Here is a 24181-nt window from a genome sequence, read left to right as displayed (position 1 = left end):
GAGTCCTTTTCAGCAGTTTAACTATTTAAGCACCTGTGCTAGCTATTAGACAGAATTACGTTTCTACTCCTAATATTTATTTCTGATACTGTTAGATTTACAGCCATTAAGCAATGGCTAGTAGCTCTATTAAAGCCACTAGAGCCTGTAAATATTTTCTTTCCATCTGCACACCTTTCCATCTAGTTATCCCGTGGCTGAAATTTAGTACAGTGAAGCCTTGTTTTAACAGACCCCCATTTAAGCAGACTTTGGATGCAAGGGATTAAATTTCCATCTGAGATTCCCTCTCTTTGAAAAAAAAAAACCTGACATCCCAAGTAGTTTAGATGAGGCAGTTAAATTTACATTAATTTTATGTCATTTACAGAGATGTATGTCATTTACATAATGACATCATTACACAAATGTCACAAAACATTGCGAATCACTGTCTTGGGACTAACAGACATCCCTTCTCCAAACTGGTACATTAAATCAGGTTTTCACTGTACATCCTAATTTTATTGCCAATAATAATGCATTGAATCTTCAAGGGGACAGTCTGGTATAAAAGTGTCACTAGTATTGACTGGATCCATTACAGGAAAACAAGCAAAATCTACAGCAAAAAACTATATTTACTTGGACTTGTTCAACTGTGGATTTTTACTTAATGTAATAAGTGTTTTATCCTATTATGGATTGATACAGGCATGTCCCATCTCTTTTGCATAAAGAAAAATAATATGCAGAACCAGCTACTCTGATTTCAGAAGCTTAAGCATGAACCTGAATCAAGGTACCATTTCCCCAAACAACTGGGATATAACAAATCTCAAAAGATCGTGGTATCAGCTATTCTCATGTTATCACCCATTTCTAACACAGTTCATAATCAACCTATGGAATTAATTACTATACAATGTAATCATAACAATGTGATTAATTTGGATGGTTTTTCAAAAGGATTGAATAAATTAATGGAGGATAGGTCTCTTGAAGACTCAGAGTTCTCTCGAGGGTTGCCTCCAATGCCAGCTGCAGGAAAGAGATAAGTCTCCATTTCTTAGGGATCAGTTTGATTCTTCAGATTCAGAAACTGAAGAGCCTAACCAAGCAGAATCTTAGCCTGCACTGTACTGTAGGAATTAGAAGGAGAGCATGCGCTGGTGGAAGAGACATTTGAGGAGACACAGGTGCAGGTTGACTCAGCACCTGAGGGGAGCAAAGTCCCAAGCCCCAGAATGCATCACAAATTATGAAGAGTAGAGCAAGGAAAGTCAGATTATCTACTTGAAAGAAGCATGATTCAGCCAATTAGTTGAGCTGGCAGTTAGGGCTATAAAAAGGGACAACTGTGTTACTGGCTTTTTGTGATAAATAATACTCTGCCTTCCTGAAACTCTGCCATGTGCTGTTTAGATTACCAGGCTGAACTGTGGACTGGAAACTGACTACTCTTTGATCTTCCTTGACCTTGTGATTTGCCTCTCTGAACTCTTGGTTTGAAAAAAGTAAGCTCTTAGCTTATATTTTTCTGTACACCTAAAGCAAAAGTTTAATTTACAGCTTGCTTTTGTGTTAATTATGTTAAAGATTTATTACAGCAACCAAGACCCTGAATTTACAGCAGAAACAATTTGTGTGTACAGTTGCCAGCACAGAACACCACATCCTGCTTGTGAACATCTCAGAGCCATATAGTTGGCCTCTGAACCCAGATGGGTCTTGGGCTGATCAAGCAAGGCTATTTGTATGCATTTATGGGTTATGCCAAATCCTAATCTAGCATTACATATATACACAGCTTTATAGAAATAGCTAGTATGACAGATTGAGTGTATGCATCACACTAATCTCTAAATTATTTTGCTTGGTTTTGAGTTGACTTGGGTGAACTCAACTAACTACAGCTTATTCAACAAAACTGTTTAGCACAATTTGCAATCAAGGCCAGGTTTCCCCATCATTGTTAATTTCAGCTGTTGAGCTGTAACCATGGCTTAGTACAGCTTCACAACCTGGAACATTTTCTGAGCTTTTGGTCATTCTACCTGAAAACTGTAGCCCAACACATGAAGAAGACAGTTTTAGGATTATCTGAGAGTATAGCCCATGTGTCATAAAGCAGATTACAGAATCAGCCAAGTTGTACACCTTCCTTTAAATGGAAAGACAGGATGCAATTGATTTTCAACTGAATTGCTATACTTTGCTGTACATGGCACTGCCCTTGAAGACACCTTGGATATTTCAGCTGGTCCAAAACATAACAGCCGGTATGCTTACTAGACAATCTCAATACTGCCATACTGCATCGTTGCTGCAGGAGCTGCATTGATTATCAGGTTTTTCCAAGTGCAATTCAAGGTGCTGGTTGCTACCTATAAAACCTATAATGGCTTGAGGGCTAGACATCTAAAAGGCCACCTTTCCCAGATAAATTCTGCCTATGCAATATGGGCAATGAGATAGTGCCTGCTAAGGTCCCCTCTTATCCTTAGGCATGACAGGGAGGAGCTCAACAGCAGGCACTGTCGGGCGGGGGGGGGAGGCTTCCCTTTTTTGGAACAGCTTGCCTCCCAAGGTGAGGATAGCAAGAGTGGGATCCTTAAGGTGACCCCCCAAGAGGGTCTCATTTTTATGTCCTTCCAAAAGCTACTGAAAATGTAGCTTTTCAGAAGGCTTTAGAAGTCGATTGCATGGTGTGATGAGTGCCAGAATGGTTGGCATTTATAGTTTGTGCTATTATAGATCACAAACAGTTGTTTATTCTGTTTTATATTTTGAACAATACTTAGATTCCCTATATTCCCTTGAGGTTAAGGCAATCAAGAAACAAAACAAATGAACAAACACACAAATAAACTACCACTGTAGTTATGAATGGTCATTAAGCTTGCCAGGTAGTCATTTAAAAATAGTTCCATTGAAATCAGAAGGTCTTAAATTTTGATGGATTGTCTTCAATCCTCTTGATTTCAGTAGATCTACTCCAAAGATGATGAAGTCTAGATACTTGTCACTTCTTTTCTTGCACTGTTTACAATTTCTCTCTACTGGGGTGTGTGCTGCCGTTGGCATTGTACAGAGATGCCTACCTGTCCTACCTTATACATATCCAATAAAATATTTTACTGAGTTAAATCAAACTGACATGCAGGTGCAGTCACTTCCTCAAGAGATGGGCAGTGACTAAATTTGAAATAGAAATAAATAAAATAAATAAAAAAATTAATATACTAGATAAAGTGGTCATGAGTCCAATAAAGCCATTCCCACAATATGAATCCATGTCTTTAAGGTACCATAAGCTCCTTCAATGTTACTTCAGCGGGTGCTCAATGTGGCAATGATCCGATAAGAAAGCATAGCTGGTCCTACTAGATGTATAATAACTGAGCCCATGAATTCAAAACAGCCTAGAGCAGGTTTTTTCCAAATGCAGAGGCTTCTGTCTCTAACGGACTCACAATCTTAACTTCTTGAACTTTTATCTGTTATGCAGCTGTTAGACAAAGCCTCAGAGGCAAAAGGAAAGAATGGAAGTATTATCAAGGATAACTGGCCAATACTACCTGATGAATTTTAGACTCAGGATGGATGTAGCAGTGTTGAGCTATCTGGTTTGGTCCAGTTTGCATGAATTAGTTGTTAACTTTACAAAAATTGCATCTTGTCTTTAGTCCTTCCATTCTAAATTGGATTTAGCATATTTTTTACCAGTGTTGTAAAGCATTCAGTTCAAAGTACGCAGGGCAGTGGTTTAGCAGAAAAATCAGCAGCTGAAGCAGGAAGATGCTGTAGCAGGAAGATTGGGGGGTGGGGGGCAGAGGATAAATCTGAACCAGTTGTTGCCTAATTTAGATAACACCTTTGGAAGGATCTGAGCACATCTGAGATGGCTACATTTATTTACCCAGATAGGCAACTACTCTAATTCTCATATTCTAAAATACTATCAAAGGCAGCTTCAAAAACCCCTGGATATCTTTCAAGAACCACGGCCTAATGCTATTTTATTTTTAAAAATCAATTTTGAATTGTATGTATTACAACAAAAACAATATTTCCTCCTTGGTTTGTCTACATCTTAGTGATAATGTCAAATTAAATCATCATATTTTGACAGAAGTCCAAAAGCAAAGTGCCTGTAGTCAGGTTTCAGATAAATATGTAATTTTGTGGCTTTTAAAACTGTTAGGCTTCCTGAACCAAAGAAGAGAAAATAATGACAACTCAAATGGTCAGTCAAATCTTATAGCACTGGCCTACATTTAAAGTTTCTTTGTGGAACTTGGATGGTATGTAAACCACAGTTAACAAGAAAACAAATAAGCTCCATGCATGATTCCTTGCAGGAATAACAATGCATATATGGAAGGGAATGTCTGCTTTGCTTTAGGTAACAGACCTCGCTTTAAGCAAGTAAATGCATATTATGAATTAAAAACACTTATACACAAAATTCAGCATCCCTATCATAGAAAGGATGGACCTCAGTCTTGGTCCAAGTATTTTCTTTGCTGTGGGGGAAGATAATATCAGCATGAACAGTAGATTTCCTACAAAAAAGAGACCTAAGTCTTTATATGATATTTAGGATACTCTTTGATGCCAAATGTCTTGAAAGGTGGTAATACCAGGCTCACCTTGTTTAGACTTGGAAGCCAAGCAGGGTCAGGTCTGGCTGGAGATTCCTGCAGGAATAATGGGATGGTAAGCTAGATTTTTAGTTTAAAGAAAAAAAATTAAAAGAAGGCAGCTGGAAACTGCCTTTGTATTGCTGATCAGAAAACTAGATGGCTGTATCCATTAAGTCAGCAGGAGCTGAGCCTGGTTCATAGGTGACTTGACTTGACTTTTTTAAAAACTGATGCAGAAGTATACAATCATGCAGTTCAAGTCTTTCTTTACACCAGGAATTAGCCCTGGAATTCATTTCCAATGAAGTAGCCATTCCCAGAATGTGTAAGGAGTTTATTAAGGATAAGGAGCTATTCCAGTCCAGTGCTCTCCAAACATGAAGGATTGCAATCAATGGCTATGTTAGTTAGATATGAAGGGAGGTGAAATCCAACTGATCTGGAGGGCACCAGACTGAAGAAGGCTGACTTAAAAACATTATTTAAAACACACACACACACACACACACACACACACACTCAAATGATATTTTAATGATGACTTGAAACCAAGGATGTGCAAGTTGCTTGATAATAGCTTCTTTTGAGACTGAGTGTTGGCTTCTGAGGCTTTGGAGTAAAACTCATATTGTCAGGTCCAGATTATTGCTGAAATCTTCTCCAATCCAGAATATACACTTGCACATTATAAGGTATAATGTAAAAAGAAACAAAGTGGTCCTTAGACACATTATATGGATTACTTAACCAATATGATGGTTCCTTGCTTATTGGTTTCCATTCATAACAGTTACTATGGATGCAAGACATGCATCTCTCTCTTGCTCTCAGTCATATCTCATCTGTAAACAAAAACAGCAAAGATAGGCAGGCTGTTTAAGAATAAATATAAGTGATTATAACATTGATGGATTTCTTTGTAGGGTGGATGGAGGTTTTTGAATGTCAACTCCCAGTAGCCCCAGCCAGTATAGTGAATGATGTTAGGAGTTGTTCAACAACATCTGGAGGACCATGGATTCTCCAATCTTGTACAATAATATTTTTAGAGCTGGCAGTGCATTCTTCTTCTGTAGTAAACACCATGCTTACAAGAAGGTCCAAGTAAACCCTGAGCTTTCCTTTCAGGAAACATGCCAATGCATTGCAGCCAAAATCAGTTTTGAAGGTGACAATTCAGTGCCACAGTTAACATGGAGTGTAAATTCAGAAATCAGAGAAGACCTTATTCTTAAAACAAATGCACTGCTTGTGAATTGGAAACAGTTGCTGTACATTTACATGGATTATCCATCCCAATTCTTGTTTTTATTATGGGAAAACAGTAAGTTCTTCATGAGAATCCAGTGCCACATGGAGCTACCATGAGGCTCTGCAGAGAGTAAGATGACCTTGATGAAGTTATGCAAAAGCCGTTGCCTAGGCAAAAGGTGCTAAAGCATTTTTAAAGTACAGAATATCCAAATAACATTAGGAAGTGGCTCAGACACCTCCCTAATTCACTGAATTCTAAGAAGGAGAAAGAGGTACAGGACAATCAGACATGCAAGGTTCTCTTATTATAGCCAATCTCAATAAAAGTAGTTTTAGCCTTCCAGTGGAATTGATTTCATGGTCTGGTCTACCTAGTAGGGCTGACAGGCTCCCTATAGTCTAGAGTTCCACTTTGTATTACTTTGGAGCAGCTACATCCTGTACATCTGGCCGCCCTTGGATTGCTTCATTAAAAATTAAAAGGAAGATCTATGTGGCCTCAAATATTGCAGGAGACAAGGGATGGTTTTGTTTTTTTCCTTTTTCCTACTTCCTTTCCCTGTTAAAAGCTGTATTTTAGAATAAAAATAGGTATCAAGAATTCAGCATAATTTTACCATAATCTGCCTCTTGAACATGGAGTACATTCCTTTTCCATCTTTGTTCCAAAGACTTGCCGAAGAGCCTTTAGAATGAGTCTCATTCATCAACCAAGGTTAGCTTACCCACAATGCCAGCTACATGGGGAATATCAGCTAACACTTCCATATGGCAGCAGCATCTGCCTGTACAAAGTAATAAATGCAGATATTTTACTCATGGAGCCTCTGAACTGAGTAATGAGAGCAGGCATTCTGCCATACATTCTTAGAATTATCTGACATAAACGGTTCCTGCAGAGTCCTTTTCCTATTATGGCTATCAGAAGTGGACTGCAAATATCTGGACAGCCACTACATGGCAGCAAAGAGAAACAGAAATGCTCGTGCTTTGCAGCCATCTAGCGATTGTACAGATTTTTGCAGCCCAGACCAATAAATATATTCCCCATCCTGGCACCCACTAAATGCACTGAATTAGTATTTCCATCATCCTCAGTCAAAAAAAAAGTGGCACATGTAGAGCAATCATAGCATGTCTTGTGGGCTGCATTCGGCTTAATAAAATGCAATCCATAACTAGAAAAGTCAGATGAAACCTTCAGTTTATTCAATCTTTTGCTTGACACCGCCCCCCCACCGAACCAAGAAAGCTAGAGAAAAAAACCCATCATGTGTTTTCCTTAAAAGACTAATCAGCATCTAAGAGATCTGAAAATGTATATCTGAAGTCACAGAATGGAAGTTAAATGCCTTATCCTGAATTCATATACTTGAAAAGTAATTCCTTTGTAGCCAAGGATAATTAATAAGAATTATAGGTTGAAGGAATCAATTACAGGTCTCCAATATCTCATATAGTTTAGCCCCTTGGACAAGTAATATGGTGTAGGGTGGGCTGTGCTAAGTGATGGCGGCACAGAGCAGTGTTAATCTACATGATTGATAGGATGCAGAGGAAAGTGAAAACACTTTTAACAGAATTTCCAATATAGTGAGCAACTAGCAGGATGAAAACAAAAGGTTACGATTGCCAACTTTTTGCTGCTTGTGTTCCAGGACTTTTAATAACAGCCCAATCCACACTAGAAAGTAAAATCTTTCTCCCTTTGTTTCATTATACTGTATGAATAGAAGTCACTTGCCTCTTTTACTCCTACTTATCTAATGTTGCCCAGTCAGATACTTGTCCATTCTGAAAGCACTTCAGAACTGAGCAAGTCACAAGGGTTGTTGCCACTGATAAAAGCATGGAGAGGTGTTAGATAAAGAATGCAGGGCCCATCCTTTTCTGAAGAGGCTGGGCTGGGCTGGGCTGGGGGGACTATCATGTTGATATACATTTTTCGGTAGAATGTTAAGGAGTTCCCTGCCTCTGCAGGAATCAGTTATTCATGAACAAGATACTCGTATATTATGGAAAAGTAGAAAGTTGGGGTGTGACTCAAATAAATAAATAATGAAATAGCAGCACTCCTTGATACATACACCAGAAGTCTATTAAATTTTTAAATACAAGGCCAACTTGCATTTCCAAGATAATAGAGGTATAGTACTTTCACAGGTTAATGTGGGTAATGACCCCTACTCTAAAATGGGAATACCAATGGCCCTATAGTACAAGTGTTTTCTGGTTTCTATCCTCTCCGATTCTGCATACACATACCCCAGAATGAGCACAGCCTTGTTACAGTCTTGCTATATTCTACAGTACAGTCAGATCATGAGATGGTGTTCCCAGCAAAGTCCTAAAGCTGGGTCAGCAGATCTTTGAGAACTGGACTTTCTAAGGCTGTTAAACAACACTTAACTGATCTTAGCAACAGTGGGGTATATTTAGAAGTCATCCTTATACCTAAAATACCTTCCCATTGCCTCTCAGATAACCTGCCTTGCAGGATTTTTTTTTTTTTTTGACAATCCTGAATGGGGAAAAACAATCCTGTGAAAAATCCCCTTTGTAGGCTTGTGAAATAATTTCAGCCAATGTTTAAACTCATTTGAGATCAATAGGGTTTTTGGTGTAAAATTGCTACTTCCAAATCATTATTTTTAAGTGTTTTAAAGAAAAATGATGATGTATTCATTTGAAGTATTTATATGCTACCAAATACAGACATTCTTTGGCAGAGGTCTTTAGACACCTAGCAGGATTATTGCTTCGAAATGATCTGCAGCTTGTTGTATTTTCAGTCCCAAAAATCTGCCACAGTTTCACTGTTATAATCTTTTCCTCCAATAAAGAAAAATACAACAGAAATGTCTATGGTTCAACAAAATTTGACATGGATATCAAGAATTGTCCCACAATAAATAAGTTTCTTATTTCTCCACATTTCTTTTATTCAGTATGGTATGGTATTTATTTGCAGTCTTCTGCAGGAATGATCACATCTTTCAAAAACTGGAAAGAAACAATGTTCCTAATAGCCTCTCACTCCCCTCTATCAACAGTTTATGTAGATTATATGTCTAGCTGAACTCCTTGACATTACTTTATCAGATATTAGAATGAGCAAATTTCATTGTTTAGATTTTGTTTTAAATGGTCCAGAACCAGTTTCCTCCTTGCAGCAAATTCTAAAACATTATCACCTCAGAAGATAGCTATAATTTGTGACACAACTATATATTTTATTTCCTAGTGAAGTTGCATTGATTATACAATGATTTTTATTTTATCCAGCTCTTGAATATTCAAAATATCTGCATATGTATAAAAGTTAAATTTTGTAAAATACTGTAAATGATAATACTGATGTATCAAGAAACACACAACTGACTCTCAAAACTGCAGATTAGGTATAGCCACTAAATGTCCCCAAACTGTACCCTACCCAAGGAACCATGCTAATCAACATCAAAGTCTTGTAGAAGAGTATTTTTTTAAAGGAAGTATGTTCCCGCCATTTCCTTCAGCAGACTTTGCTGCCAGTCTCAGTAAATCCCTAGTAATAACCCAGTCATTTTATTGAATTTTTTTTTTTGCTCTTAACAGATACATACCTCATCAACAAGGCTGAGCAAGGTTCATTAGACCTTAGAGGTTGTGATAGTATTAAAAATTATAAGAGAAAATTGCCCGTCTAATCTCTTTCCTTGGGAGTAGTAAACAAACAGAATACTTTTCCCTTTTGTTCTACAGGGGTAAGGGAAAGAAAACTGCAAAACAACTTCCCCCAAAATTCAAATCTGTAGTTTTAAGTGGGCACACCTTTACTAAAGTATTCAAAACTAACTACAGACATCTGGTTCTATCTTGAATCAGCTACACTGACAATTCAGTCTCCTAACAGCATAGCAAAAATGTCATTGCTTTAACAAGGTATCAACTTCTGTATCTGAACATTTCAGTTTCATGAAATGGTTACAGCACAGAAAATACTATTACTTTTAAATGCTTTTATGGCATAAAGTACATGAACTTAATCAATAGTAGGATGCTGATTCTCAGAACCAAAGTAGACCACTAATGTTCATAAACATATGGCATCTCAGTATTTTCACCTCTCCTAAATGTAAGCATTAATTAGACTTAAATATATATGATCCAGTGTATGGGAGAATATCAGACTACAGTGCTTCAGCTAAATATCCCTAATGCAATCTCTTTAGCTTAGAAGTGCACAGTTAATACTTCCAGTTATTACTGGGAATACATTGTCAAGCTGTTCACATATGACAGTCATTTTTCAAAATTTACGTGTTACAAATTAAGAGACACCAGGACTATCCCCTTACATTTTGTATTCCACTGAATATGAGTGGCCACAGAACTCAAGAAAAGAAATGAAGAATATTTGTATACTAAAATAAGACTACAGAAAAACGTGCCACACCTTTATAACAGCCGAACTATTCTACAACTTAGTAAGAACAGCTGTTATGTACTGGAGCTTGTCAGGCACCAGAATCACAAAACTAGGACAAGAAATGGTATCAACAACTATATTTCACTGCTGTAAACACACAGAACATAATGCAAATTGCCATTACATTTTTAATGAGATACCAGTGATTTTTAAAACATTGTCACATTTTACAAATGTCACATGAATAGAGTTCAGTTTCATGCAGACAGTCCTGATAAAAAGCAAGATCAACAGAGAATGTTTTCAACTTCTGCTTCAATGAGTTACTTGGAATTGAGTTTATTGAGGTTTAAGAAGTTATCTACATTTCTATAAATATAGACATTAAGTGACTTGTAATGTCACTAGTGCAGATACATATAACCACCATACAAAAGCTCCATTGGAAGCTACTTCAATTCTTTCGAAAAGGATCAGGATTTCATTTTTTTTTTTTAAAAAAGCTGACACTTTCAGTATTGGAAAACACTAAAGTGCATTTTTGGTTACCTTCTAAGCAGTTTCTGGCTATAAAATTTGATTTTGCAGAAGTTTTTATTTCCTAACAGTCAGAACTATAGTTAACCCTCCTTATATCTGATCGATAAAATCACACTAACTTTGTTGGTTGTGCTGAAGGAAGGACAAATCTCTGCTCCTTTCAAGTTCTTTTCATTTAATAACGGAATTATTATAACAATGTTTCACAGCACCAGTAGAGTAATACAGGCTTCACTCTAGCCCTTTGACCTGCTACCCACACCAACTGATTTTTTGAAAAAATTGTACCAGTAAGAAACATGTCTCAGTATCATGTGCCATCCCACCAACTTAAACACTGTTTGCATGACTGTAAACAAGAAAAACTTAAAGCATAATTAGAGCAGACACGTGTCATCTTTAAACTCTTGTTTTCCACAGTGTCAAAGTTTTCAAGTGTATAAAGATTCAGTACATTCCTAATACTACAAAAAAAATTTTTTACAAAAAACCTGGCAGTACATTTCAACAATATTGGGCACACAGGACATGTAGTTTTGCTGATGTTAGCTTGACTTATACTGAACCATGATCAAATTTTATTGCCATCAATTTAATCTAAAGGTAATATTGCACTATAAGAATCCTGAAACTCCTTATGGTTGTAGTTTACATTTATCTAATTGTTTGGGTTTTCCCTTCTAAAACATGTCTTCTTGGAACAAGTAAGTATGGTCCAAATCTGATTAGCACTGCTTTAAGGATGCACAGCTATTTCTAAAGAACTCCTACACACCAAGACATGCTACCTTATCAGGAAACTCATCCATGCTCTTACATAGTTCATACTTTTTTCTCTATCAAGCTGCAAATAACATGACTACCACAGTAGTGATAATTCAAATCATCTGAGCTCCAAGTAGTATTTTAAGAGAAACCAGTTAAAAGCATACCATACAACCAATCTCTCACATTCGCAGCCTCCTTAACTACTGGTTGTCTAGCTCCAGACATGTTAAAGGATATTGTTTTAAAGCTGTATATCTTCATCTAAACACTCCACTTACACAAGCAGTAGGTGAAACACTAATGCCTTGAATGCAATCTTCTTGCAAAGGCACTCTCAGACATATGACTATACCACCAAGCAAATCACTCTTCATTGTTTTATTTGGTTACTTAGATATCCAGATTACATTTACCCACCCATCTGTTTCCTGATCTCTTTGTACTATGTAACAAGGGAGTTGTTGTTTTTTCTTTTAAAGTAGTAGTGCCCAAATATATGTGGGGAAACCATATAAATGATCTGCCTGCAAAACTTTCCACCAGGCTGCATGTTCAATCAGTCTGTACAAGATCCAAATGAGCAAGTCTGGTGCTGCCGACTGTTTTAGTCAAATACCAAGAAGGAATTAACCCCTACAGTCACGGCAGCTCATCTTTTCTTCTTCTGTTGCCTCAGCATTTTCCTTCGTTTAATTATCATATCATGCAGTTTCTCTAGCCCTTCTTTAAGACCATCTCCTATTATAGCACAAGTGGGCTGCAGATGCCAGGGAGTGGAAGAGCTCAGCTCGCTGGTTGCCAACATCTTTTCCATCTCCGAAAGCGACAGTGAATGTCTCAAGTCCTGCTTGTTGGCCACAATGAGCACAGGCACTCCCTGGTTCTCGGAAATGCGTGTGATTTTGTGAAGTTCCGTTTTTGCCTCTTCCATTCTCTCGACATCCACGGAATCCACCACGAAGACGATGCCGTCCGTGCAGCGGGTGTAGGACTTCCAAAGCGGCCGCAGCTTCTCCTGGCCTCCGACGTCCCAGAAGTGGAAAGTGACAGTCTTGTTGTTTCCCAACGTCACCTTGATTTTCTCCGTATTGAAACCTTTAGTGGGCACAGTGTTGACGAATTCGTTGAATTGTAACCGGTAGAGGACGGTGGTCTTGCCGGCACAGTCCAGCCCCAAGATCACGATGTGGAAGCACTGGAAGGAAGGCAGGCTCGACAGGATCGGCGTCTGCTCCGACAACCCATTCCCCATCGCAGGGGAGGGGCCCGCGGCGAGCAGAGGGCACCAGTCGCCCGCCGCTGCTGCCGCCGCCGCAAGGCTTCCTCACCCGTCCCAGACTCTTAGTCACGATCCTTCCCTGACAGGCACACAAGCGCAGGGTCAGACCAGATAACGATTACAGGGCAGAAAAAGCGAGCGAAGAAAACACAGCACAGACAGTAACAATCCCCTCGGCTAAGCCTCTCCGCCTCTTCCCCAGAGGCTCCAAGAAGACTCCTTCCAACGCTGCAGCAAAAAACCGCCCGTGCTTCTGGCTGGGCCGCGCCTCCTCCCGCTTCACCCAACCCCTCAGCCTTCCCGCCCCTTTTTCCACAGTCCGCCCGTCATTGGATAAAAAAGGCCGCGCTGGGGGACCAACTGGGCGGCGAAGGAGGAAAGCCGCCGTGCAGGCGCTGCTCGCCCCTTTCGCTCACTGGCTTCGGCCGCCGCCAATCAATATGATTGCTCAATCCGCTTTAACCTCATTGGTCAATCTGAAGCGGGTGAAGGCAGGAGGAAGTGGACGTTGCCTCCCCGGGGCTGGCCTGATTCCCCCCTCCCGCCGCTTTTTCTCCATTCATAGCCGCTGAGAACAGAATGTGCTGCAGCGTCCGTCCCTCTTACGCCTTCAACGAAAAGGGAGTTGCCTCCCTGTCCTGTTTTCGAGAGGAAGGAAAAAGGTCATAGAATTGTTCAAACTGAGACTCCCTCTTCGATCTGGCTCCTTTTCTAACGGGAAACACACCCTGCCCGCGCTAAAGGTCGGCTGCGCCCCGTAGGCGATGCCCTGGATTTCCCTGGGCTCTTGTTTTTGCTACTCCTTCTCCCACCAGTAGGCATGTTGAGGTGCATTGCTGGAAGCCGTACTCTTAATCCTCGTTTCCTTCCTTCTCCTTCATAAATGCGGAAAGGGGGGAAATGGACGTCTTCAAATTCCTGAGAGGGGAAATGACGGCTGAAGGAGGAATAAAGGCGCTCCGTCCAACTAGCCTTTCACACCTCTTACGTTCCTGGTCGCGTTAAGCTCAGTAACCGAAGAGTTCATACGTTGGCCTCCCCGTGCACTCGTTTCCTAGCAACCGTTTTCAAATAATGCCCTCAAGCAACCGGCAGAGGGCCGAGCCAAGCGCTTTCGAACGGCCGACGCCCCCGCCCCCGCCCGTCCTTCCCCAATAGCTCCGCCTCGGAGTTCCACGTGCTACTCGCCGCTTTCCCCAGCCGAATCTCGAGCAGGTGACGTGAATGGAAGACCTAGCGCTTTGGCCACGCCCACTCTTTTGTAGCCTTCCTTTCATCTATTGAGGCATCCGCACGGCCTTCGTTACTTGACGACCTCCTGGAGGAGGTGTTAAGTTTTCCTGTTCCGAAGGGGAACTGGGCGTCGTCGCGAAGTATGCTGTGTTCATAAATATAAATATTCGGTGGAGAGAAAAAAAACGCCTTTTCCCTAGCGATGAAAAGACGTGCCTTCTTAATTTCTACCTAAAGATAGAGGTCTGATTAGAAAAATGGCGATATCAATTCAGAATTCCGCTCACATGTATTCATGTTGATGAATTGCATCCCCATAAGATGTTTCTTAGCCAGAGATTCTCCTCTTTGCCACTTTACCTTTACCAGTTATTCCACTGTTGTTCTAGTGTTATTCCAGTATTAATACTATAGCCTGGCTTTATTCCTCACAGTATCGTTCCGGGCTGTCGAAGCAAAAGTTATTTCCTATTTGAAATATTTATGTACCAGCAGTAATGCACTGCATTAAATTAATGAAGCATGAATTCTGTATGATGTGGCTCCATAATGTGGGCACTATTATACTTGCAGACACCTCTTCCTCACAGCAAGCTCCCTGCCTCAGCATTTGTGGTATGAAACCACAAATCTCTGGGAGCTAGCCCAGGGTGTGTGGCATGGAATCCCAAGTCTTGGCGTCTTAAACCAGGGTCTAGTTTATAAATTCTCAAGATCTCTAGACCAATTATGAGCAACACAGAAATTGCTACAAGCTAAACCATTGTTTGTGACATGAAAGCAACATGTTTTCCAAAGGCATGGAATGAAATCACAAGTCTGTTACTTAGGCCATTGTTTGTGGTAGGAATGAGTGTTTTGCAAAATAAGTTAGTATAGTATTTGCTAAGCTCACAAATCTGCCTAAAGGTAAGCTATTGTAAGTTATATGAAATCATCTATGCCTGAATTAAATCAGGTTTTGAGGTATCAAATCACAAGTCTGTTTGCTAAACCAGCTTTTGCTATATGAAGTTTCTGGGAGTTAAATCATTTATGGTATGAAATAGACATCTTTGTGAGCTAAGCAAGTATTTGTTTATTATTAGCCTCATTAACTTAAACCAATATTTGTCATGAAATTGTAAGTCTGCATGACATAAATCACCTTTTGTAGAATGAAATGATAAGTCTTTGAAAGTTAAACAATCAGCTTTCCTGTATAAAATCAGAAGTGTCTAGCTACACTAGTGTTTGTGGTATTAAATCAAAGTCTGTCCCGCTATTAATATTTGTGACATGAAATTGCATTTGGTTTAAATGTCTGTAGTACAAAACCACAAATTTCTCCAAGCTAAACCAAATGTCTAAAATGATGAAATATCTCCATCATTTACCCATCTTTAAATGATTTTACTGTCTTGGAAAAAGAGTGCCCAAATTCAAATCTTGGACCATGTATTTGGCTTATAGCACCTCTGTATATTATTGCCGATCCCTCCCTTTCTCCTTCATATATCAATCGGGGGCAGTAGGGGTGATGCATCTTTTTAGAGATTACAGTTGGGAAGGGTTGTCCCTCTTCGCCTATCATGTCATGCTGCCCTCAACCCAGACATTTTGGAATATTTTTCCTCCTGGATGGATGGAATGGAACAATAAAAACTTGACACATCCATTACCAGATGCACGTAACTCCAAATTTTGCAGTATTTGGAGGACTGTATGATCCCCATCTTAGGAGTAAGTATGCAGTGTGTGAAATGGTGCCCAAACTAGGTACACATTCCATTTGTAGTGTTACAGGTGCCTAAGTCTTGTATTTTGTTTGGATAATATAGTCCATTTTGCTTCAAAAGAGCTAAACATGCTGTTTGTGTTACCTGACTCAGCCATGTTACAGATATAAAAACAGATGAAGAGATTTCATCTTAAATCTTATCCTTCCCCAAAGTCCACATTAGGGTATTTTTGAAGTTTATGTATTAATTCTTTCTGTCCTAATTTCTCAGGACTCAATGTGTTTTACATACAAAAATGGTAGTTTCAGATAACAATTTAAAAAGCAATCCAGTTCCATCTGCTTCCAGAAGCCCTTTGGGATATAAAATACAAGCAAGATTGGGGTTCCCCTTACTTCAAGATGCAAGGTGTTCCAGAATGTAGGGATTGTCATTGAGAATGTGCATCTCCAGGCCTCCAGCCTGTTTGGAAAGATGCACAGGGTGAGCTGATTCTGACAAGGAGAGACATTATTTCAAATGCGCAGGTATTAAGCAAATTAGGGCTTTAATGTTTAAAATCAGCACCCTGAATTGGGCTTGGGTGTCTTTTGGTAATCAGTGCAGTGACCTTGGCGCAGATGCTACACTATATTTTGTCAGCAAATGGACCACTACATTTTGAATAAACTGCAGCTCCCAAGTATTTTCAAGGACAGCCCCAAGTAAAGTCTGTTATCATAATCTAGCTGCAAGGTAATGAATATGTGATAGGCCATATAGCACACATAGTTCTGACTTCTACCACTTTGCCACCATTTGCTACTCTTCATCTGCCATCTGAGAATGGGCACTCATTTTACCTAACAGTATAGCCGATCCTGCTCTATGTGCCATTTTTTCCTCAGTTCAGAACTATGAATATACAGTGGTACCTCTACTTACGAACGCCCCTACTTACGAAATTTTCAAGATACGATCAGCTCCGGCCCCAAAAATTTACCTCTACTTACAAACTCGCCTTGACTTACGAGCCATTTTCCGCCCGTGCCACGTGGTCCGCGGCCATTTTTCCGCCCATTCCACATGGTCTGCGGCCATTTTTCCGCCTGACACGTGGTCCGCAGCCATTTTTTCCGCCCTGACGCGTGGTCAGTGGCCGTTTTTCCGCCCTGACGCGTAGTCCGCGGACGCCGGAATGGATTAACGGTAATTACATTGAACCTTATGGGAAAATTTACTTCAACTTGCGACCAACTCGACTTGCGATCAGAGTCACGGAACAGATTAAGTTCGTAAGTAGAGGTACCACTGTATATAGTGCCTTGCTGCATGTACGTAGCTTTAGAATTCTGACCATTGTTTCAGAAAATCTATGTAAGGTTATCATATACGTGCTCTGTTGTTTTAAAAAATGCAAGTTTCTAGAATTTTGGAAAACTCAGTTACTTAATATCCATCTGGAATGGAAAATACTTATCATATTTTAAGTCCATGTCCCCAAATACAATTACACAAAGTTTATGTTAATTGTATTTATCAACTTGATTCCTGAGTATAATGTCTTCATTATAAATACACTTGAGTTATAGTATTTGTTCTTCAGAGTTTGTTATGATATAGACTGCTGACATTGAATATAAACACTTTTAACATTATACATTCTCCAGTAGTTATTAACTTGCAAACATAATTCTCCTTTAATGTGATATGCCACAATAAAAGGATACTTAACACTGAATTTTTAAAAAAGTATTCTTTCTTTTGAGACAGAAATTTAAACATGAGTAAACAGACACACTATGCAGATAATAAAAGTAGAAAGACTGTTAACTTTAGATACTGCATTAATGTCAGAATTTGTAAACTAAAATGGGGAAATGTACAACAGTACACTGTGCTTTTATTGATTATATTATACAAGGAAATAGGTAATCAAATCTTACTTTTTTATATCTGAAAGGTGACCGTTAATTCATATATGATGCACAGATCTTTTATAAGGAAATAACTCCCTGTGAACAGTTGCTAAACAAAGCAGTTACTAAACAAAGACTACTGATAGAGCCAGTGTCATACACTGTATTAGACTAAATTGTAAAGCTTATCAGGTGGTTTCAGGTGTTTTTGTTAACTTGTCTGTCAGACTTGTAAATGATAAAGGAATGGATGGAAGTTTATACATTGTATTCTGAGATAGTTGGGAGAAAACAGGTAAAATTTAATGAATACTTCTGCCAAAATAACTATATTTGGATACTAGAGACAAACTCTAGATAAAGTGACCAAGATAATAAACTACTTGAATATATAAGTAAATCAAACATAATTGCGTAAAAGGAAGACAACAGTTTAATAAATTTGTTCAGATTAGAAATTATTTATTAATTAAAAGTATAAAATTCATACTTAAAACCATGTCTCACATTTAATTTACTATAAGCTTCCCTCCCCCAAATGCTGTAGAAATTGAACAATTATTCTCACTTTTTGATCATGTATAAAGATCCTCTTTATTCGTTCTCATCAAACTTATCAGGTCAAGAAAGGATGGCCAGGTCAAGGAAGGGAGAATTACAGGTGGAAGCAGGTTTCCATGTGATGTTTTCTTGATCAGAAACTGAACATATGTATATATAATATGATCTAGACATATCAATCCAATTAATAATGCATAGTAATTTTTTTTCAGCAGTGCTACAAGCTGTGGAGTGTACATCTCAATCACTTCTCCAAAGCATCTTAAAATGGAAACAAAAAATTAATACCACTTTTGAGATACATTGTTAAAATCAGTAAATACAGGACTACCAGATCAGGGCTGCAAAAATCTCAACAAACAGTAAATAGCAGCAAAATATGAGTTTTTCTGTATTTCTTTCCTGCCATCTAATGGTCATCAAGATTTTATTAGCTTCAATCTGACAGCCTTATTTGTAATTCTGTGTTGTGGGAAGGATGAGAACAGAACATGGTGGGTCAACAGGTTCTTCTGAAATGTTTTCAACATATATTTTGTCAAAGGAAAGAATAACATAGTTTTTGGCAACTCTTCGTTCTGAACAACAATGAACAGTTTTCTTCCTATAGAGCTTTGTAAGATGCATAGGGTAGAGGAGTATTTAAACAACTTGGAATATTTAAACTGATTACTTTCATTTCCTTTCCTAAACATGGCCAGACGCGTTCAGTTACTTCTTTCAAAAATTGGGAGCTTCCCTGGGCTATACAATTCTCTGGAGCTTTAAATGTCAGGTTTGAAGAGCTAAGTTATGATTACTGTCCAAGACTTGGCATAAAAATAGATGAAAAATATAGATGTTATATGACTAAAGCAAAAGCAAAGCTAAAATGACTGCACCAACATACGAGTCAGGAGAAGGGTTTGGGCAACCAGACCAGTCTTTCCTAAATACTCAATCAGAAACTATCAATTACTGAGCTAATGCTCAGTCACAGTAGGGGTAATAACAGAGCAGCACATAATAAGCCAAGCTATAGGCAGAAAAGAAGGCTATGATGAGGAAATTCCATAATCTCTTTTCAGACTGGAGCTATGGTGTTTAAGCCATGGAGTTGACAATGGTAGCTATAAACATTGCCCAGAAGTTTTGGATTTCTTTCTTCCTGAACAATGCATTTATGAAAGGAGCATTTTCTAATTCTGTTGGGGACAAGTATCTATGCTTGTAGAATTTGTACATATGTGTTATTTCACAAATATACACCCATGATTAAGGCACAGACCTTAGCTGTTTATAAACCCCTTTGCAAGCACATACTCAAAACTGTTGGAGAATATTTTGCTCTGGTATCTCTTCCATGGTTCAGTCTTCTGTGGCTGTTAGTTTTTCCATTTGTTGTAATCCCAGCCCAAAAACCAGCCTGTGAATGTTGGAGGTTCATAACCTTGTTTTACAATAACAACTGGAGTCCCTTTATCTCTTCCAGAAGGATCAGTCTCAATGTAGCTTTTGGCTGAAATATATGAATATGCAAAATAATAATAGTGTATCACAGCAAAAAGGGTGTTCTATTTTTAGCTAATTTCTAAATCACTTTATTTAATTTCTGTATCAGTCTTCCTCCTAGAGAACCCTAGAGCCCAAGACAAAGATGGGAAGTCTGGCATAAAGTCATCTTAATTAAGTCACTAACATTTAAAAACAAGATTTTTTTTTAAATTGTTAAATAAATAATCAGTAAAATTAAAGCAGTCTGGTGAAGGAATAATTATTTTCCCATACTTGCACATCTTCAATTGAAAGAAGACATTGTGGGGACCAGCCAAACATCTCAAGAAAGAGTTCCATAACTGGACACTATTACTGAGATGACCCTGTAACAGAGCCAAACACATCAGTGGGACCACAAACAGGGCCTCCCCGCTGATCTTGGGACACAAGCTGGATGATACTGAATGAACTGATTTTTTAACAGACCTAAACCAAGCTGTTGTTATTGTGTACCTTATGTTTTGTGAGGATTCCCTATGATAAGCTGATCCTTTTATAATTTTTGTTTAGAACTATTAACAATCACTAAAGTTCTGAAACAGGACTGTTTAGAAATTTAACACATTAATTTTTATAAATGTAAAAATATTGTCTGTGCAAATAGCATGACAGTGATGTATTTTAATACTGAATAGAATGATTATCATTTCAAGAAAGAGGTGATATATGTTTTTGCAACTGATATTACCTGAATCACTTAAAATATTGGTTGGGTTCACATTTCATATTGAACTATGGTGGCTGGGTTCAATATACTCATGATATTGAGGCATAAATCATGAATTTAAAATTGCAGTGATTTGGTTTGCACAATACACTAAGCTAAAACTAAACAAAATGCACAACATTTTTATGTAGCCTACGCTTTCTCCTGCACAGATCCACATTGCATTAACCCCTCTTAACAAAGAACAGGCTGTCCATGACTGGGGTGATGGATAAGTTACTGTCATCTCAGCAATATCCATAAATGTTCTTTATAAAAGTAATACTCTCCTTATATCTTGGAAATTGGCTTTTATAGAGAGAGAGAGACTTGTTCTTATTGTTGATTTTAACTGTTATACTTTCAGTTATACAAATTAAGGTTTTAAGGGGTTGTCAGGCAGGTGTTATATTAAAGGGTTTCCCAGATCAGAAGGTAAATATGCATGGCATTTGCAAACACACCAATGGTCTCTGTGGTCTCTTATTAGCATGTAAAAAGGAATAGCAGTGGTATGGTGTAATGGTTGTCATTTTTACATAAATCGTTAATATTTTGAAATATATCATTTTCTGTTGCAGTAAATTGAGGTAAGAAAGCCAGTTTGGCATAGTGGTTAAAAATACTAGGCCAGAAGCCAGGAGACCATGAGCTCTAGTGCTGCCTTAGGCACAAAGCAGCTGGGTGACCTTCAGCCAGTCACTCTCAGCTCCAGAAAGAAGGCAATGGCAAACCACTTCTAAAAATATTGCCAAGGAAGTACATGCAGCTTAATGCATGTTGCCAGGATCAAGACTGACTTGAAGGCGCATGCATACGTGTGTGTGCACACACACACACACGATTGAAAAAATCATTGCCTTGCTAATGGCAGCTTAGAGAAAGAAATTGTTGTGTGGAACAATTAGCTACAAGGGTGAAAGTGATTAAGCATGGATTGACAGCATGCTAAGCTAAAATGTGACTGGCTAGTTTGTGGCCGTGTCATGTGATCCCAACCAGCATGGTTAGTTTATGGGTTAGTGTGATGTTCAAATCCATGACACTGGGTTAACTCAGTACAGGTAGTCCTTGGCTAACAACAGTAATTGGGACTGGAATTTCTGTTACTAAGCAATGCGGTCGTAAAGTGCGTCATCACATGACTGCATTGCTTAGCGATGGCAAGCCTGGCAGTCTCCATTGCCCCATTGCAGCAAAGTCAGTGGGGAAACTGGCCGGAAGTTGTGATTCCCGGGTGGCTTGTGAGCAGGCTGGAGGGCAGGTAAGTGGCTGCCGCAGCCTGGCGCAAGTGCAGCCAGACCAGGGGTAACTGCTGCCAGGGGTGGGAGGGCACACAAGCTGCTCTATATGCTGCCCCAACTGACCTTTGCTGTCTTCTTCCACTCCTAATGAGGCATAACCAGCCTGGCCCTTTGTGAAGCTGCAGCTGCCCCAGCACCATGGCACAAAGCTCCAGCTGCCCCAGCCCCAAGGCACAAAGCCACACTGCCCCAGCCCAGCACCGCAGGGTGAAGTCCCGGCTGCCCCATTTGCAGCCACCATCACCTCCCTGAACTCTGCAGCCCTTGCTGCCCTCCGCTCCACCCCCCCCAGCTGACTTTCACCATCTTCTTGCTCCCACTAATGACAAGGGACGCCTGGCCTGGCCCTTTACAAGGCAGCCACTAGCTGCGCAAGGCCTTCTTCCCAAGGTCTCACGCCTTGTCCAAATTGCATCTGGCCTTCTTGCAAGGCTTTGAAAGGCAGCTGCCTTGCATAGGGCCAGGCCAGGCATGCCTTGTCAGCAGCAGGAGCAAGAAGATGGTGAAGGTGAGCTGGGAGCAGCAGGGCCAGCAAAGCCCAGGGTGGCAGAGGTGGCAGAGTGCAGGATGGCCAAAAGGGCAGAGATGGGGAGTAGACAGATGGAGGGAGGAGTTGAAGTGCCCCTGCAGACATAAGTGCGGGCGGGCTGTTAAGTGCCTGAATTTTGATCACATGACTGTGGGGGCACTGCAACAGCTGTAACTTCAGGGACTGGGTATAACTACCATTTGTTCAGCGCCACTGTAACTTCAAACGGTCGCTGAACAAATGGTTGTTAAGCAAGGACTACTTGTATGGTTCAGTAAATTGTGAACTAGCATACTGTATAAACATAACCTAAAGGTTTCAAGGAAGTGAAGAGAAATAGATTTTTGACAAAGGTCAAGATATTCAGAGCAACAGTCAAAGAAAAACTCTGAACAACCTTTGGATGGCAGCAATGAGAGAAAGCTGTAGTATTTTGCTGCCATACTTTTGGAGAACATATTAGGTAGCATGAAAAAACATAGAAGTACCAATGTGCAAAAATTAACTAAATGTATCTAACCAACAACTGAAGAAAATTATGTAACGGAAAAATGACATAAAGGATGATTGTGGCTGTACCATATGGCAGAAGACACACTCACGAATGTGTACCACTTTGAAAAAAGTAACTGCTATGTCACAAAAGTAAATTGGTTCATGTTACTCTCCTGGGAATAAATGTAGCTAGATTAGGGATGTACCTGAAAAAAATTCTCTGTCTTTTATTGAAAACCTTTTTCCAATGTAGTACTCTGCTGAATTATTTGATTTGAACTGCTGTGCTGGCAGGGGAATTATAGGACTTGAAGTCCAACACATCTGAAGGGGAAACTCTGATACTACAATTTGAACATCCTACAAATCCTAACTTCGATCAACTGGTTTCCTTACCGGATTTAACTGATTCAGCACGTTCGATTTCGTTAGCATCTTTGCCAATCCAGACAAATACCTTGGCATAACAAGAAGGAAAAAAAAACCATACATCAATTTTTGAAATGGAGCTGGTATAGCCTGGAAACCACCCTACAAATTGAAGTCTAGTAAACTAAGTAGCTTGAGTCCAGTTTTAACCATTATTTTTCCTCATTTAATATAAGACTAAATACATTTTTGTTTTATTTTAGCATCTAAATGCAGGGAAGTACATGCATCTTCATGCATGAAGTGCTGTCTGAGTGTTTAATTTGCTGTGCAAACATATTGTTCCTCCTTACATTTGATAACCAGCTATTTGTTTCACAGCTCATAGTACAGCTTTATTCATTCAAGCCCTTCCCTTTCCAGGCAATACCTGTCCTTCACTCTTCCATTCTAAAAGAGTTCCCTTATTTACTTCATTAATAGCCTGCCATTTAATAGGTCCCTGCTGGGTAGCTTCCAAAAGGTTAAAAGTTACAATAAAACAAAAACATTAAAACAAGAACACCAAAACACACACCATAAAAGAGCCGTATAAAAGCAATTAGTATTAAAGCACGGAGGATAAAAAAAAGCTTACAGAATGTATAAATCACTTTAAAAAGTCTTCCTGTGCCAGCATCTCTGACAATTGCTCAATTGCTATATTGGAGCCATCAAATATTATGGGGCAATGGCCCCAAAGAGAAGCAAATAAGGATTTGCCTTTGGCTAAAATACAATGGAATTGAGTAATATCAAATAAATCCCTCTCCCCAACTTGGTTTCAGTATCTGGTGCAAGGCGTTTTTGGTTTTTTTTATCATTTCTTCCTCAATCTCATTTTCACCATGTCATGTTTCCCCATTCATTTGCTTAACAGTACGTATATTGCAATATTCTCTTAATTTCA

General features: G+C 39.2%; 3 protein-coding genes across 3 annotated transcripts in view; all 3 read right to left on the bottom strand.

Moving 5' to 3' along the window:
* Window positions 1–6602, bottom strand: part of LOC103050722 (uncharacterized) — a 66163-nt gene extending 59561 nt beyond the window's left edge. Inside the window, exons 1-2 of the mRNA XM_025169921.2 lie at window positions 6500–6602; window positions 4635–4682 (exon numbers count right to left, since the gene is read on the bottom strand). The gene's annotated coding sequence lies outside the window, so the exon portion shown is untranslated. The remainder of the gene's footprint in view (window positions 1–4634; window positions 4683–6499) is intronic.
* Window positions 6603–10467: 3865 nt separating this feature from the next.
* On the bottom strand, window positions 10468–13144 carry ARL4A (ARF like GTPase 4A). The gene has a single exon (XM_007433323.4). The coding sequence runs from the start codon at window positions 12851–12853 to the stop codon at window positions 12251–12253; it is 603 nt and encodes a 200-aa protein (XP_007433385.1). The 5' UTR covers window positions 12854–13144; the 3' UTR covers window positions 10468–12250.
* Window positions 13145–18904: 5760 nt separating this feature from the next.
* SCIN (scinderin) overlaps window positions 18905–24181 on the bottom strand; it is a 47843-nt gene continuing 42566 nt past the window's right edge. Inside the window, exons 15-16 of the mRNA XM_007433324.4 lie at window positions 23260–23320; window positions 18905–19791 (exon numbers count right to left, since the gene is read on the bottom strand). Coding sequence (XP_007433386.1) covers window positions 19658–19791; window positions 23260–23320 — 195 coding nt within the window. The 3' untranslated portion in view covers window positions 18905–19657. The remainder of the gene's footprint in view (window positions 19792–23259; window positions 23321–24181) is intronic.

The sequence above is a fragment of the Python bivittatus genome, unplaced genomic scaffold, assembly GCF_059951505.1.
Source record: "Python bivittatus isolate LINGU-HERP-01145 unplaced genomic scaffold, Pbiv_v1 ctg000610_np1212, whole genome shotgun sequence".
NCBI classification, from domain to species: Eukaryota; Metazoa; Chordata; class Lepidosauria; order Squamata; family Pythonidae; genus Python; species Python bivittatus.
The sequence above is the reverse complement of the archived record's forward strand: the minus strand, read 5'-3'. Positions and strand labels throughout refer to the sequence as shown.